The following is a 17,629-nucleotide window of genomic DNA, read 5'->3' on the forward strand; positions in this document are numbered from 1 at the left end:
TTTTTTTTTTTTACTTTTTTTTTTGCTGATCTGGGGACCTGAAAGAATGGGGTTTTTTTAATTCCTTAAAATTACAACAACAAAAAAACCAAGGCAGGCATTCAAAGCATTGATATACCACAGCAAGTTTTGCCTTAATACAGTATACAGATTACCACCTCATTTATTATTGCCAAAAGACTCTGTGGTGCATTCAAAACTTCAACCTAGTACAATCCCGACTCAGTGCTAAGACCGACAGCTGAGAGTTTGCCACTTGGGTTTAGGTTTGAGGTCAAAGAAGAAGGTGCCTTCCAGATCACTCGGAGGAGAACTGCTAAGGCTTTCTTCCCCGCTGCTCATGTCTTCACAGGAGTCTTCACTAGAAGGAACAGTGGGAAAGGTAATTTTAACAAAGCACAATCCCTTCAAAGTGGCCAAGTACTCCTCAATCCTGGGGTTGCTTGCACACTTTTCTGTTCCTCATAGCAACATCCCACATCTAAATGCACCTCAAGGCTCCTCAAGCTGAAATCCTAACAAGGCACAACTTCCCTGATGTCAGCACCACCCTACCAATCAAGAAGCCAGTGTTCCAGACGCTGAACATCAATTCCCTCAGGAGACTGAAAACCTTCGCAACCCTTCCTGCCTTCAACCCAGCAGTGCCTCCCCCCACCCGGCCAGGTACGTCTGAACACCACAATGACATTTCCCCCTTCTTTCCATGTGCTCAAGACATATTCCAAGCCCATCAATATTCTCAGAGCTAGCACTTTTTTCTTTCCCCAAGCAGCAGTGATTAAGCTGTAGCTGTACAGAGTTGCCATGAGCACTACAGGAAAAGGAGAATTCCCAACAAATTAAGCAGCCAAGTGTTAACCAACCTCTCACTCCCATTGAAACATCCACCCTCCGGGATCGTTGGCAACTCAGGAACGCTGTAGTAACTGTTTTGCAGGTTTTGGGCTGTACGTCTCGAAACAATCCAAACTAGTTTTTTGTGATCAGGCTTGCAGCATTCAGGAGAAGAATAATCTGCCAGGCATTTGGAGACCAGTTCCCTCCAGTAAAGTAGGTCACTATCACTTATCTGAAAAAAAAACACCAAAACAAAAACCCAGAAGTTAGTTAGTCTGTAACACACGAGTTCTAAGGATAACTCATCCCTTGGTTTCACCTTCTTGGAAAAGACCTGGAAAAAACATCTCACTCAAGGCAGAAGTGAGTCATAACTGTGATACCTTTGTCAGAGTTGCTTTTGAAGGTGAACTACCCACTCCTACACACCTTCCAGACAAGTCCCTGTTTAAGGTGGAGTAAAGTTGACAGTGCCAGTCAGTCCTTGTTATCATTTTCATTATCGCTTGCAAAGAGGAAATGAAACAAAGATTATTCTACTTTAAAACAGAACAAAAATTTTTTAAAATTCCATTTTCAAGCGGAAGCACAATTTTTTAAGCTACTTGAAAATTGAAGAAAAAAATTGGAACTACCATTTTAAAATAAAATAATATTGTACTTGAAGGAACTACTTCCCTCCCTTAAGAAACTGGGGCTGTTCAGTCTAACTCCAAGAGCAAAAAACTGCTTCTAGGCCACCAACAGAGGCAGCACGCAGCTCGAGGCTATGAGACCTATTTTAGTTCATAGGATATCCTGAGCTGGAAGGGATCCACAAGCATCCACGCATTATGGAGTTCAACTCCTGGCCCTGCACAGGACAATGCCACCAATTCCACCCTGTGCCCCAGGCCATTGTCCAAATGCTCCTGGAGCTGTGCCAGACTCTGTGTTGTGCCCATTCCCTGGGAAGCCTGGTCAGTGCCTGACCCCCAGGTGGGGGGAGAGCCTTTTCCTGACACCCAGCCTGACACAGCTCCAGTCGTTCCCTCAGGTCTAATTATTCAGGTAAAAAGGAATAACCAGCCCAGCAGTCACAGAACAGACTGGAAGTTTCTCCAGAACACAGAGCCAGAGCTGTAAAAGTTCAGTCAGCTGCCTGCATTGTACACACACTGGGTCAGCAGTTCCTCTGCTTTTATACATTTAAGCTTGTTTTTTAACTGCTTCTTTCGGCCGTACAGAACCTGTAAGGACACATTTAGGGCTGCATTTAAGGAACCCCTAAATGCAACATCACCCACCATTAACAGTGCCAGTCCAAACAACTGGCAAAACAACACCCCCCTGCAAACACTCACCTTTGAATGCTTTTGAACACGCAGAAGGATCTCCAACAGCTCAACAGATTTCAGCGTCTGAACTTCCAGAGTGAGAAGGCACAAGGCCAGGACAGATGGCTAAAAGGACCAGAGAACAACACTCAGCACCACAGCCATCACAACCCTTCCCAGTAGCTACAAACAGCTGCTCCTACTCACTTTTGCTTTAGAGAAGACTAGACGGCAGTTGCAAGCTTTTAGCTGTGCTTCCAACTTGTCCAGATTCAGTACTTCTTTCCTGTGAGGCATCCAAAAGAAGGGTCTGGATCAACAGGCATTCCCTCACCAGGAAGCAAAAACCGAGGAGCTGCCTCCTCTACAGCCAAGGCTGCAATCATTTCAGAGGGAATTAAAAAGCATCACCAACTCACCTTTCTGAGGTATGACAGAGTACAATAGTATGGTACAAGTGCAAGAAGGTTAAGGCAGTAGTAGCTTTAAATTCAAAGTGCAACTTTTCTGAAATTATCTTTTCCATCCGTTTCAGGTCGGACACAGTGCATTTACATTGGCTGATCCGGATGATCTCGTGAGCAGATGGGATATTGCATTCCTCCTCCACCACACGGGCGGCCAGCTGGATGCAGCAAACTCCAATGCAAGACAAATGCTTCGGTTTCACCTGAAAGCCAGAGCAAGCCCCATGAACACATCATCCCCCCCATCAACACTGAGCTTGAACAGCAGCTGTGCTTGGAATACCCACAGTTCAACAGCCAAAGACTTGCTCATCTCCATAAATCTGGTGTTTAGGTTTTACCCATCACTTCAGCTGGAGCAAACCCCAGCTGGCAGAGCCCACAAGGCTCCTCAGGTTGTTCCCCACCACAACACAAATAAATGGCGACGAGAGCTGCAATTCCCTGCTCCTCCAAGCGGCAGTGCTCGCCCACCCTCGCTTACAAGCCCACACAAATCCAGTCTGAGCCTGTTCCGGGCAGCCCCATCCCTCCACGGCTTGTTCCTGCCTCTGCTCTTCTCTCCCCTCTACCACCCTAATGTTTTGTGCCACTTCAAGGACAGCCAGACCAGAGAACTGATGCAAATTGGTTTTTTTTCTGCTGATCTAATCATGAAGAACTGGTTTAGGTCCAAGCTTCCTGCCTTAAAGCAGCACAAATGCGATAGAAACAACCAGGAAAGGATCACTTGGTCCCTAGGCTAAGCTAAGCTTTAGCAGAGTACCCACAAACAATCTCTAACACTTGTTGGTTTGTTTCCCTTAATTCCCCTTTTCGAAGACACACGGGATGGTCACAGATTTATTAGAGGAAGTAAATCAAGCTGCTACTCGTTTTTACAGGTAAAAGGAAACTTCACTCAACTCCAGGTTCACAAAGGAGACCTCAGAGCTGCTGCTGAATGCACAGAATGAATCAACAGCCACACTTATACCTTCATAAGAGCCAAAAATCTGTCCAGAATGTTGACAGCCAAAACAAACGTTTCAGTTGCAAATCCAAAGAAGTTGGTCAGGCTCCAAAGATCTTCCACCTTGGCATTCCTCTGTCTTGGACACAGAGTGTTTTCGTTCTATGGCAAGACAGGCAAAGTCAGAATTAATCTGTGGCAGCAGCAATCACCATGCCTCAGTCCCCAAATCGTCTTTCACTTAGAGCAAACAAAAGCTCTAAACCCAATTATTTTCCTTAAATACTTTATTTCACTTAACTTGAAAAGAAAATAAATTTAGACACTTAGGACTCAAATCACACCCACGATTCAGAGATTACAGCCAGGTACTGAGCCTCACTGGTGCAACCTCATTTCCTACTCTGAACTTACTTATTTTAAGACACATTTATGACTTCTTTAAGTTACCAAGTGCAGGCATACACAATGACTCCTGACCTTAGAAATGACCACACAGTTCTTTGCCTTGCATGTCAATATTTAAACAACAGCTCTGCTTTCACAACAAACAAGCAGACTTATCTCGGGGATATCTTTTTTTTGTTGTTGTTAAATATTAAGGCTCTTCCCAAAGAACTCACAAGCGCCCGAAGGCACCAGAATAAGCCTGGCCCTGAACTCTGTAAGGAACTTTGGTCGTTAACGTGGAGATGTTTATGGTCTACTTATATTCTGCTGCTCAGAACCGAGAGGTTCTGGGTTCATTTCCCCAGACCCCGCCAATGAAAAGCCAGTGGTTCCTCTTTTTTTTTCACCTGCCTGACATCCCACCTCCCCTGCAGCGGCAGGAAACTCCCCTGACAGAAACAATACAGAACCTCTCGCTCCCGTGTTCGTCTAAGCTTAAACAACACCAAACTCCGAAATATTTTGCTTGCCCTGCCGGTAGCAGCCCTTGGATAATGTAACGTTAACACCTACAGACGAAGGCAGAATCAAAACAAAAGGCAAGCGGCCCATACAGAGAAAAGAATTTACTTCTCGCAGCTAACTCACTTCAAATTCCATTAGGCGGAATTTTCGGAATTTCTGAAATTTTAGTTCTGCCCTGAAGAGCCCCCCCCCCCCCCGATGCCCTCACCCACCTCGGCGGTGCCCTCGATGAGGCTGAGTCCCTTCTCGCGGGGCTGGAACCGCCCCTCCAGCTCCAGATGGAGGTTCAGCTGCTTGAAAAGCCACAGCGCTTCGCTGCTCATCTTCCCTTTCCTTTGCCTCCTTCCCCTCCGCAGCAGGGAAACAAAAGGGGCCCGGCAGGCCGGGGGCGAGGGGACACCGGGCCCCCCCCGCGGCCCTCACCGCTCGGGGAGGGGGAGGCGAGCCCGGCTCCCGTCACCGCGCGGACAGGGGTGGGTTCGGCCGCTGACCCCGCATCCAGGCAGGGCGGCCTGGACCCCCGCGCGGAGTCACGGCACCGTCACAGCACCATCCCCAGCCGCTCCCCCTCCGCCCCGGCCTCGGCCCCTCTCCAAGATGGCGGCGCCGCGTCCCCGCCCACGGCTTCTGTTGTCCCGCGCGGAGCGATCCTCGTCGGTGAGGCGGTGCACGGAAGTCAAATAGTCCGCCCCTCAACCGCGCGATCCGACGGTGCCCCGACGGGTCCCCGAGGTCCGGACGGGGCGCAGCCGGCTCGCAGAGCTCCAGCTCAGCGGGGAGCGGGGCGGCACCGCGCCGCTGCGGCGGGGCGGCGAGGCCGCGCGGAGGGACACGGCGAAGGACGCATCACGCCTTTAAAGGGACGCCAGGGGCGCCTCATCCGTTTTGAAAAGACCGCCCAAACCCTCCCGCGCTCGGATTGGCCCGCGCTTCCCAGCCGCTGATTGGCCGGCGGCGCCGCTCGCCCCGCCCCCCTCCCCGCCCAGCCAGGGGGCGTGTTGTTTACCATCGGTGATTGGCCGCCGATCGCGGCCGGGTCTGCTCTGATTGGCCAAACGAGTTCTGCCTCCGCCCCGCCCACTGCTCCGGGCCCTGGCAACCGTGACGGGCCCGTGCGCGCGCGCCCTGAGGCGATGGCGGAGAGGGGGGACGGAAGCGGCGGACACCCTCAATCCCACAGCGCTCCCGTGTCCCCGCACCTCCTGTCCCACAGCGCTCCCGTGTCCCCACACCTCCTGTCGCTCGGTGCTCCCGTGTCCCCACACCCTTCCCGTGTCCTCAAACCGCCTGTCCCTCGGCGCTCCCGTGTCCCGATATAGGGTAAAGATGAACGCTGACCTGACTGGAGCAGCCTGAGGATGCACAGCCCCCGCGGGGTCAAACTCTCTGCGGGACCCTCCTGATGCTATTCCTTGAGGGTTCCAAACACCCGTCTGGATTTAGAACCCCTCTGTGTCCTCCTTCAGACCAAGAGATTTCTGGGAAGCCCAGTGTTGGCAGTGGTTTTGGGATGTGCACTTCCAAGCTTCCCTTCCCGTGGAATGAATGCAAGGCCCAGTGGGTCAGGAAGGAGGTGGTGGATCAACCCCCTAAGTCAAAGTCTGCATCAGAAGGCTTCTCAGCTTAATGGAGGCCTCGGGACCAGATAAAACAAAATAAATCATTGCTTGGAGGATTTGTGGGGCTCTTCCAATGTGCTCGTGGACAAACACGAAGGGATAAACGTCCCAGGACAAATGCAAACTGCAGCGGTCGGATGTGTGTACACACTGGAGACAAAAATCTCGGGAGGGGACTTGTAAGATTAGTGCCTGGTTTGATCTGTTGAGGTTCCGCAGCTCCAATAAACAGAAAATGTTTATCAAATGTCACAGGCTGGAAAAGCAAATCCGCCTTCTCCACCGAGCCATCATCAGTGCTGAGCTCTGCCAAGCTCTATTTCGAGGCACAGTCCCTGTCTGCAATGCCAGTGATGACGGCCAACACTTTCCTCAAGTTTATTTTGATGCCAAGGACTCGGAGATTGCCATAAACACGCACGACTTTTCCCCAGGGTATTCCTGACGTGGGCCGGAGCTCCCAGCATATACACCTGAGTGTCCCTCCTATCCCACAGTGAACGAGCTGGCATGCTGAGTGATTTCTGGGGAGGATAAAAGCTGTTTCAGGCATGGATCTGCTCCAGTTTGAACAACTGCTGTTAATGGAACCGACCTCCAGCCAGCTCCGTGCAGTGACATCATTCAGGTAATGTTTACGGGATGAGTCTCTCAGCTCCAGTCTCTGGTATTCAAATCCTCTCAGTGGTTGCTCCCTTCTTTTCTTCCCCGCATTCCGAAGTGTGTCTTGCCATCACAGATCTGGAGTGTGGATATTGTTCCTCCTCCAGGTGCTGTAGGAAAGCACAGAGTGGAACACATGTTCCAGTTTACCTAAAAGAACAAAAAAGGTTCGTTTTGTAAGCACAGAGCATGACAGCTCCAAAAGCATCAATCCAGATACCTGCTTGAACACATACATGCTTTTCCCTTTCCTAATTTAAACCTAATGGAACACTCTGAAAAATTATCCTTCATATCTCGTGTGGCCTGAGGGGAGGAATCTCTTATCAGAGTGGCTCCCTTCCCAGGTTAGGAGAGAGGGATCCCTGCCCCATCTTTGTTCCTCAGTATTAACTCACTTGTTGAAAACTGCTCAGTAGGATCAAGAAAAAAAGCAAAACAACCAACCCTCAAGGATCCTTAATATAAGTGATGGACTGTAGCTTTGGGATTAAAACCAGGGAAAATGAGTCCGCTCCCTGTGCTGTCTGGACCTGGCAGAACAATGGAGCGTTGTGGGCAGAGGAGGAGTCACGGTGAGGTCAGCGGACAAAATCTGCTGTTGTTCTCTATTTTTTTTCCCTTATGCAAGGAATAATTTTCTTTCAATGTGGCACTTATTTGGGATTCGGGGAAGTGTGAATGCGGGGGGAGAATGAGAAGCGTTTCCCGCATTCTGAGGAAACACAGCTCACCTCTTCTGTAACGTGCTGTGTTTTACAGAGCAGCAATTCCTTCCTGACACTCTTTGGGGGGGACCCAAAGATGCACATCCTATTAAAGGGGGATTATTTAAACCAGCCTTGCTAAACCATCTTCCAATATGGCCTGGCAAAACTTGTCCAGGCATGCCCAAAGGCTCGGGAATGGCTCTGGATGGCTAAGAGCTGTGTATTGAACCGGCAGGGGATGACACAGAGGTGTTGATTGGGCCCTGTGGCATGTGGATTTCCACACGGAAATAGGATTACAAACCATGGTGATTAAGGGACACAGAGTAATTAACGCTCCAGACACAAGCATTGTCTGCCCACTCTGGACACTCATGGAAGAAAAACAGGGGTCACTTGGAACAACAGCTCCCTTGAACCACTTAGCCAAAGAGCTCCACACGTTTTACAGCTGCTAATTAATCCGAGTGCCCCGCTGCTGGCCTGTTATTCAGGTATGGAGGACAGCAGCAGCGCTGACACCTGGAAGGCAGAAATCACAGAGGGGTATTTTTATACAAAATACACATATTAGAAAACACAAACCAAGGCTCCAAATATCAAGGCTCCATGTGTACACACACTGAGAAACAATTTACATATTCTGTTGCTTCAAGACCATGCCTTGGGGATAAAAGCTATCAAAAGCGTTCCTTGGGCTTCCCCTCACCAGGCCCTTGGGGAGGGAACGAGTCTAGGAGATGAAATGATTCATAAACCTGTCAGAGTTTAAACCTTGTTCCGCAGACAGCAGCCGCTGAAGGGAAGTGGCATTTGATCCTCCAGTAGCCATGGGAGCAATGTTCCCACTGGTCCAGCTCCTGTCTGCCCAGAGGAGTGTAATTCCACACCTCTCACCTGGTGCTCCTGGAAATGGAGTTCAGCATTCACAGACAAATGAATTTATTCAGAATTATCACCTGCTGCCTGTGAGACCAAAGGAGAGCAGGGCATGCTGATAAGTGTAAATGGAGGTTGGTATGAGGGAAGAGATTCACTGGACAAACCCAGAGAGGAGCAGTGACCGTGCATCTCCCCCAGACCACACCCCGAGTTCTAAACAGCTGCTGGGATAAGCAAGGCAGGGGGCAGAAAAGAGAAACCCAGAGCTTTTGCTTGGGAAACTCAGAGCAGAAAGTATTTTGAGCTGACATGACCCAAACACAAATCAACAGAAACTTAGTAAGTTTAGGACAGAATCTCTGTTTTAATTTAAATAAATCTGCCATGTACTGATAGCACATACTTTGCTTACTGAAAATAAAAGCTGCCTTATGTATACAAGAACCCCTGTACCAGCAGAGCTGTACCACAATCCTGAGACAAGACTCCCAAGATGAGTTTACTAAAAAAGGGAAGTCCAAAAATCTACTGGGAAACAGTTTCTTGCTTAGACAATGTTCTTATTCCCAGTAGCTGGCATAAAACTTGTGAAGCACAGCTAAAAATTAAATGGCATGCAGTGCTAAAACCCCGATTCTTGAAGGAAATTCCAAGTCTTCACTGAGAATTTTCACTGACACAAAGGGATCCTGTTCCAGAAATAACACCAGGGACAGGCCCCTGCCTATTATTTCACGTCTCTGAGCGAGCCCATGTGTACCACGTTGGGGACCACGGAATTCCATGATCCCTGATGCTGACAGAGCAGAAGGAAAAGGCTGCAGAATGAGCTGGCTCTGTGCTGAACCCAATGTTCTGCCTGTGTTGTCATGGAGGCCTCTCTCCACACACAGAGCTGGAAAGATCTAGAGAGCACTCAGGAGCAAACAGCAAGAGTCCAGTGCAACCTATTTTTTTTAGTCTGATCAAATCTCATTTTGGAGGGTTTGGAAATGGATCTGGCAGCAGAAGAGGAAGGAGGAGCCTTGCCCCCAGCGCAAACCCTCGCTTAAAGACAGCACTGAGGAAGGCACTCCCAGTGACTTCACCAGGGCCACGGCAAGAATATCTGCAGTTTTATTGCTGGTGGGTTTTAGCTGCCCCACCTCAATCAAACTCCACTCTCTGGTCACTGAGGAAAAGGAAGGAAGCAGCAAAGACCCCAAATCTGTGAGAAATGTCACAACTTGCCGGGTGACTACAATTATTCATGATTTCTGTGGGGGGTGAATACAGGTACCCTTTGTTTTAGTCCTCAGCGGTTCCCACTCCAGCTGCTGTCAGAAATCCTGCATCTTCAGGCCTAATAAAATACAACTCCCTGCCTCTTTTAGCCCATCACTCCAGATGCACATACCCACCTTGTGCAGGCAGCACTCCAACAGCAGCCCCAGCTCCGTTCCCACTGCGGCACAGGGAACCTTCCAGAGCCAAGAGAAAGACATCAAATGGCAATAATTTGCCTTCAGTGCATGTTAAATTGTCTGAAAGGCAGCTGTGTGTTTCAATAGCCTCGTGCTTGTCGAAGCATGACCACAGAACCTGCAGTTTGCTCATAGACCTCCTTTAATAACCATTTGTTAGTGGAAGGAGCATTTAATTCACTATATATTTTTGTCACTCACTTTAAGTGGGTTCTTTTATTTAATTGACAGGATAATTCTAGGCAGTGTTGAACTTAAGGCTTTGGAAAGATTTGTTGGTTTTTTGGGGTTTTTTTTTTTAGAAAGGTGGTTGTGCATAATTTCAGGAGGCGTTTTCAAAATCACAGGGATTCTGCATAAATGGAATTTAAATTAGTCATTAAAAGTTAAACCAAGAAAAAAAAGAAAGGCAGTCACCTTCCTGCCTGTAGAACTAGGCAACTGCTGAGTGAAATGATTTGCAAGGAAGCATTTAGCTACAAGGACTGGATACTGTAATTTCTTGTTTATGATTTTCCACTTATTTTCCCATTTAACATTCCATTTCCCATAAAAGATGAGAAGTCTCTTAACCATCTAACAAAGTGCTCCTTTCTCAGGCTGTCTCAAATTCTTCTATTCTTCTTTTGCTACAACTGAAATCTTGGGACAGCGTCTTCTATACTTTCCATAGGTATAATCGCTAATTATGAGACGGCGTCAGCTGGTGTATTCTTCTCTTAATCAAACAATTCAGACTATCACAGATAAAGGTTTTTCCCAACTGTAAATGAGAACAGTTTCAGCCTAGTGGATTGGTTATTCCCACTGAAATAACTGGCAGCTGGAATTCTGGAAGTCTTGTGGAATCTGCTGTCCTTATCCCCGTGCCAGTAAGGAATATCCCATATCCCCCCTTGCTGTCCAAATGACAACCTTTAGTCATTTCACATCCACTGGCGCATAGTGGCCTGCTCTTATTCCCCAATAATTCATACCTCTGTTTCACAAGACAAAGTGCTCCGTGAAGGGTGAATGGAGATGCACGAATTCCCACACCCAGCACCACAGATGTTTCCCAAGGAACAGCTGCAGGAACATTTCCAGCATAGTTCTGTCTTAAGATACAGCATCCAGGCACGTTTCACTCACACGCTCTTGCTGCTTGCCAGAGGAAATAATTCAGATAGACTTTCTCAGATGCACTGGCAGGGAATGTGAGCCTGATCCACAAAGAAAAGGGCAAATTATCCATTGGAAAAGGTATACCTACAAACATCACAGCAACACTGAGTTTTTTGGGGGGTTTTTTTGCAGGGTTATAAACTCCTACAGTGCTGATATCCATGCCCCAGCACACAAAATGTCCAATATTGATGTCTACAGTAAAGCATAGCCACAGCCTTTAAACTGCCTTTTAACAATGGAGAAAATAAAGGAATTCGTTATGTTTTGGAAAGGGAGAGATGGAAGAACACCTGTATTCCATGACACCACTCTGTCAACACTAAAAAGGTAAAAGTGGGAAAGCTGCTGAGGAGGAGGCACATTCACACCCCTGTTGGTGTTCTTGCATGTTGTGACACGCTTTTCCAACTAAAAATCTATTTTCTAGGAAGAAGGATGGATTTACTGGTGGGATCCCCAGGGTGAAGGGGACAGTCTGAAGATATTACTGTCACCAAGTTAAATGAAATAGAGCTGGAGCAGAGCACGTTCCAAATAGCAAAGCACATGGCAGAAAATAGCAGCTCTGGTTGAGAAAATTACATTATGGGGCTGTTTATTTAGTAAAACTAAATCAGGTAAAAAGGTTAATTTAGTGTCTGCAGTTTCCCTCTCAGAATTAATCACTGAGTGAGGTGAAAGAGGTGCTTCATTTGCTAAATGTGAGCACATATTTCACTGTTCTGGATGAAAGCAGAACTGTGTCTTGGTGTTTTGAGAAGCTCCATGCTGGGAACAGATAGGAAGAGAATCTTGTGCAGCTCAAAGAGAAGAGTTTGTTTTCCTAGTAAATAATTTAAATTCCTGCTGTTAGGAAGAGCAGGGTGGGAACAGCTACACAAAGTCCTGTGAGGCCGTGGAGATGTTCCACTCGAGCTGACACTCCTGTCATTCCACTGAGGATGGTTTCTAAAGTCAGCAGCCTTCTTTAACAGCTGCACTGGAAAGCTATGTTTAAGCTCAAAGAAATGAAGGAGACTGCATCTAGTTTCCTTTTTTCCTTTGCCACATTCTTCAGGAATACTGGGTTATTTTTTTTTTTAAATTTTTTTTTTTTTCAAAGGGCAGCTAATTATTGCCTGTAGGAACAAGCAGAGCTGATGTACTCATAAGGTGGAACAGCCTAATAATTTGTATATACTGATTTCCACATTCCTTACTGGGAAAATCAGCATCCCATCGATTGATTCAACACACAAAAAAAAGGGTAAGGTTTTCCTAAAGCTACTTGTGATTTTGTATAGTTGAGTTTTCACAGAGATGAGACAGTTCAGTGTTCAAACCCATTTCATTCCTCTGGGACAACTGCTTTGTGTTGGTAATTTTTCCTTGACAAGCACTTACTCCCTGGAAGCTGAGCAGAGCCTTGTTAGGTAATTTCACCATAAAACATGGTTTTAGGGTTCTCCTTGTTTCCTTCTGCTGCTTTCCCCAACATCCAACATTTGCAAACCACCCCTCTCACAAAGGAAACGGAGTTTAACTTTCTCCTCAGCTTCTGGGAAACCGAGAAATCCTCAGAGTCTGTTTCCCTTGTTTCTATTTTTTTTTTTTAAGTTTTGGTTTTTAAACCAACACCATCTCCTCTAGGCTGATCAAAGCTGGCTTGCTACTTGAAGGATCACAGGTTAGCAACGAGTTAGATAAGTTATGTAAAGGCAGGAGTCAAAGCACAAACACAGTGATAACTATAGGGATAACTGGACTTGCTCTCTCACAGGGGGAGCTTGACCAGCTGGACCCAAAACAGTAGCTATTTGTATTTTTAGCTCGCATGTTTCCAGCCCCTTGGGATATTCAAATGCTTTACAAACCATTTTAATGTCGCCTCACAACCTGCCTGACACGAAGGTGAAGCTACCCTTGCTCTGAGTCTGCCAGTGTGCACGCAGATTTGAACTCACGAGCTCTGCGTGCCCGCGCTGACCTTTGAGTGCGCCTGAGTTGGGTGGGTATGACAATTCCCATTAACCTTTGAATCCCTGGCTTTAACTGACTGCTCAAAAGACACGCAGGGAGCAGCACCCAGGTCTCCAGAGCACCTGAGAGCCAAAGGCACCAGACCATCTGGTTGTTCCTCTGAAGGGTTTTTAAACGCCGATAGAAATGGCTGCTGTAAGGACACACCGAGCCATAGAATCCTTTGGGTTGGCAGGGACCTTGAAGATCATTCCAGTTCAACCCCCAGCCACAGGCAGGGACACTTTCCACTATCCCAGGCTGCTCCAGGCCCTGTCCAGCCTGGCCTTGGACACTTCCAGGGATCCAGGGGCAGCCACAGCTTCTCTGTGCCAGGGCCTGCCCACCCTCACAGGGAATGATTTCTTCTAAAATCCCATCAAACCCTTTCCTTTCTTGTCAGCACGAAGGCCTGCTGCCTCTTTCCATCTCTCCCTGCAAAACAGGCCCAAACACATGGAGCTCATGCTGGCTGCTTCCATCTCCTTCCCACTAAATCCCTAGGTTGCGGTCACTGCCACAAACTACCACAAACTACCACTGGGATTTTGGAAAACTGCCAAAGCTTAGAGACTTCTTAAACACTGACTCATAGGCAACGAGACTAGGGAAAGGGTTAAAAAAAGCTCGAGATTGATGAATTTTTAGCAAACTGATTCAGAGTTAATTTGCTGGAAAATGAATAGGAAAAAAAAAAAAAATCTATGTTCTCTCTCGATGATTTATGTCACTGTGCTTATTATCTCCGGAGGAAACCCTCCTTTGTGTGCTGTCTGAACAGCCAATAACTACAGATACTGGAAGGAGTTTAAAGAAAACAATTTGCCTTTGCTCTGAACTTCTTGCTTTTATCTCCTCATTTCAACCTCTGGTGGTGTGGCAAGATTCTGACACTCATCACCGTGCCAGGATTTGCATGCCAACTATTTATTATTTTCCTGGTCTTTGCTGCACAGTATTGTAACACAGCCCCAGATCCATGAAAAAAAAAAAAAAAAAAAAATCGAAAAAAAAAGGCTTAGGTCACAAAAGAATTTAAACACAAGCTTTCTCAAGGAATAAACGGCGCTGTGAGACAACAGCTCAGCTTCCATAGCACTTCAGGCATCTTGTGCTGTCACTGGGAATGCCAGGCACAGCCTGGAAACAAAGAAAAGGACAGTGCTACAGGCCTTTGTGCCGGGGGAAGGCCTAAGGAAGTAAATAAAGTCCAAGGCAAATCCCTGTTTACATTTTGCAGGGCAGTAAATAAGGGGATCACCAGGGATAACACAGGGCGCTCTGCTCCAGCACACGCAGGCTGGGAGACACAGGATGCGCACGGAATAGGCGAGACCGCGACGCCTTACCGAGGATCGGCGCAACTCGGGGCTTATTTACAATTAATTTACAATTATCTTACAATTAAACACCTTTTCCCATGGCTTCACGAGCGTTCGCCGCTCTAAACACCGGCCCTACCCGTAGCACCCCCCCCCCGCGCCCTCACGGAGCCGCGCACGCGCTGCAGATTCCTCCGCCTGATCGACACTTTCCCGCGATGCTTCCGCCAGAGAAAAGAGTCCCCGTTCTACCCCCACCCCCTCCGCCCTGCCGCTCCCCCTCACAGCCACCGGCCCGGGGGGAGAACCGGGAGGGGAGAACGGGGAAGGGAGAGCCGCCTCCAGCCGCCACCGGCCTTCCGCACGGCTGACGCGGGGCTTTGTCCCCGGCCGGCGGCGCTGAGGCGAGGCGGTTCCGCGCTGAGGGGCGCTCGCGCCGCCTCGCCGGCGCTTCTTTCTTCCCCCCCCTTCCCCTCCCCGAACCCCCCGGGAAGCAGCTGGCTGCGGGCTGCCTCTCGCTCCCCTCCCCTCCCTTTTCGTTTTTATTTTATTTTTTATTTTATTTTAATTTAACCCCCCCTCCCTCCCTCCCGCGCGGCGGCGGCGGCCCGCCTACCTCCCCCCCACCCCCCCACAGATTTCCCCCCCCCTCACCTTTCCTTCCCCCGTCATGGCGACATGAGGAGCCCGCCGGCCACCGCCGCCGCCCCGGGCATGGGCCCCGCACGGTGCTGAAGCGCCGCGGAGGAGCCCCGGCGCCGCCGCCCCGCCATGGGGTGCTGATGGCCGGGCCCCGCCGGGCACCCCGCCGCCGCGCAGGGGAGGTGAGAGCCGGGAGGGGACGGGGGGGGATCGGGGCTTTGGGATGGGTGGTGGGGAGCGTGCACGGCATCGCCGTGCAGCGCTGTAATTATAAACGCTGTAATCGTACACGTACAAAAGTAAAGGCGCGCCAAGCATCCTGCCAGCGGTGCTTTGTGTGCCCTTTGTCGGGTCCCTATGCCTTCCCTCGGCCGTGACCTCCCAGGCCATGCAGGGGCTCAGCGGCGCATCTCTGCCCCAGGTGTGACTCCGGTCACAGCGCCGGATTTACAGTCAGAGAATGTTAAAGGGGCTGGAGCGCACCTTAAAAATCACGTAATTGCAACCCGTGTGCACGGGCAGGACACCCCAGCCTCTCCAGCCTGATTTGGAACGCTTTCGGGGTTGGGGCATCCACAGCCTCCCTTGGGCAACCTGTTGTAGTGTCTCACTGCCTTCATAGTAAAGAATTTCTTCCGAATACCGAACCTAGATTTCCCCTTTTTCAATCATACCCATTATTCCTTGTCCTATCACGACAGTACCTGAAGAAGAGTCTTCTCCAGCTTCCCTGTAGGCCTCCTGGTTTTGGGTTTTGCTCTCTTGTGTTCGTGTACTTCATTTGTAGAGATGGGGTGCACTCTGCCTGCTTTCCTCTTAGCTCTCCCGACTTGGATGGAAGAAGTTTCCTTGAAGGAAGAGCAGCATTGTGTTCTCTAAATCCATCTCCAGAGGGGTGAACTGGAGGGAGCGAGATTGCCATGGGGTTTTGTGCCTGTGGTAGAAAGCACAGTGACAGAAAAAGTCCTCCTGAAAACTTGTCCACTGAACACAGAAAATCCTGCTCTCCCATTTTTACCCTGTGAAGGAGGGAAAAAGGAACAAACCCTCGTTTTACCACTCTCAAAAGTAAGGGAGTTGGACGGCAGGCTGATTCAAGCCTGAACTTAAAAATTATTTCAGCATCAGCCTTTGTCTGCTCCCAGACATTTCCTTCAGTGGTGTGCTGAAACAGCAAGTACACGGCACAGCCCCTTTTAAAGACAGAAGGGTGAGAGTTTTTTTTTTACTGAAATGTTTAAATGAAGCAAGATGCAAGTGGTGCACAACACTCTTTGGAAAGGGGAGCATCTCAGCTGCAGGGCCCCCCACCTCTGCCCCACTGCAGGTGCACCTGGAGCCTGGGTCAGGCAAGGTGAGGGTGTCTCTCAACAAGCAAATCACAGCATCTTTTCCTTGTCTTGAGGGTTGGATTTCGGATCCCTGCAAATGATTCAGATTTGGTTTTCAAGTAGCTTGGCTGGCTCGTAGGGCAAGGGGGAGGGCTTGTTCTCATCAGTGCCTACACAGACCTTAGCGTGGGATGTGGGAAGCTCATTTTTTGGCTTCTCCCCAGCAGGAACTGAACTTTCACATGGGGGGGTGTGTGTATATAGATGTACACACACACACAGAGTTTTAATTATCCTTCACCCCTGTGTAGAACTTACACACAGTTTGGTGTGGCAGAACTCAGCTGCTGCTTTGACTGTGTTTGTTCTTTAGTCCCAAGTCCTTCTGCACTGTATTTGGTCTGGAACCCAGCTTAAAAATCCTGATACTGCCTCTGGTTTTCCTGTTTCCAGGTGGTTCCACTAACATGTACCCACATTTACCAGTTTAATCAGGGGTCAGTTCAAGCGTGACACCGTTCAGTGCTGCCGTCTTTGCTCGTGTCACTGCCCTGGGAGCAGCTTTTCGGTGGACTGAGTGTTCACAGCTTTGTAAAGCATTGAGCATCTCTTGTGTAATTACAGCCTCTTTCCTTTTCCATTCTCAGCCCTTCTGTGCTCACCTGCCTCTTTGCATCCCTCATGCACAGACTGGAATGACACCTCCAGCAGCATCCCTATGCTTTCCCTTGCACACCTCCAGCCATACAATGGTTAAAGCAGTAATAACTCTTGACCTCATGCTGAACTGGCTTTTGGGGAACATTTATATTCGCAGGTCTAATCATTGTGTTTTTACCAGGCGGTTTTTGTATTTAGGAAATAAAGTTCAGCATCATGCCAGTGTAAATGATCCATTTGAACTGGGTGATGAAAGGGATAGATAAAAACATCTGCAGTTTATGCCACACTGAGGGATTTTAAAAAGGTCAGGCAGGAGCAGTGGCCTCAGGAAAACTAGACATCATATTCTGAGTGCCACATGATAACCCTTAGGACTCGATTGCCTGAGCATGGACCAGACTGTGAGCCAAGATCTTCATCTCCAGATGGATTCCACACTGCCATGGGATCTCAGTTCCTCCCCTGCAACACGTAGAATGTGTGCCTAGAGCTAACATGCCCAGGAACCTGCCTGTATTTGCCTTTTTTCCTTGGCTCCCATGACTTTCTGGGGCCCAAGGAGGTCCTGACCCAAGACCTTTTCCAGCACACCCCAGTGAAACAGCGGGAAAGCCAGGCTGGCCATTGAGGAGGGGGGTTTTAAGAGGGATTCTGCTACATTGGGAATAGTTTCTTTGAG

General features: G+C 48.7%; 2 protein-coding genes across 3 annotated transcripts in view; one reads left to right on the forward strand and one right to left on the reverse strand.

Moving 5' to 3' along the window:
* Positions 1-145: 145 nt before the first annotated feature.
* Positions 146-5,606, reverse strand: CCNG2 (cyclin G2). Its single transcript, XM_086890795.1, has 7 exons — positions 4,703-5,606; positions 3,600-3,737; positions 2,576-2,826; positions 2,364-2,442; positions 2,184-2,282; positions 867-1,072; positions 146-361 (listed from the first exon to the last, which is right to left on the reverse strand). Exons 1-7 carry the CDS (start codon positions 4,811-4,813, stop codon positions 229-231), a joined length of 1,017 nt encoding a protein of 338 aa, XP_086746921.1. The 5' UTR covers positions 4,814-5,606; the 3' UTR covers positions 146-228.
* The window catches only part of CCNI (cyclin I), a 32,428-nt gene continuing 20,020 nt past the window's right edge, over positions 5,222-17,629 (forward strand). Inside the window, exon 1 of one of the 2 annotated variants that reach the window (XM_086890792.1) lies at positions 5,222-6,737. The gene's annotated coding sequence lies outside the window, so the exon portion shown is untranslated. Of the gene's footprint in view, positions 6,738-14,672; positions 15,139-17,629 lie in introns of those variants that run through there. The other variant, XM_086890791.1, reaches the window with a different exon arrangement.

This window comes from Cyanistes caeruleus, chromosome 5, assembly GCF_971803275.1.
Source record: "Cyanistes caeruleus chromosome 5, bCyaCae1.hap1.1, whole genome shotgun sequence".
NCBI classification, from domain to species: Eukaryota; Metazoa; Chordata; class Aves; order Passeriformes; family Paridae; genus Cyanistes; species Cyanistes caeruleus.

Excerpts from the sequence above, each read along its gene's own strand:
- CCNG2 (XM_086890795.1), bottom strand. The coding sequence starts at position 4,813 with ATGAGCAGCGAAGCGCTGTGGCTTTTCAAGCAGCTGAACCTCCATCTG. Across the intron at positions 2,827-3,599 it reads GATTTTTGGCTCTTATGAAG|GTGAAACCGAAGCATTTGTC; the intron begins GTATAAGTGTGG and ends TCTGGCTTTCAG. Across the intron at positions 2,443-2,575 it reads CTCTGTCATACCTCAGAAAG|GAAAGAAGTACTGAATCTGG; the intron begins GTGAGTTGGTGA and ends GATGCCTCACAG.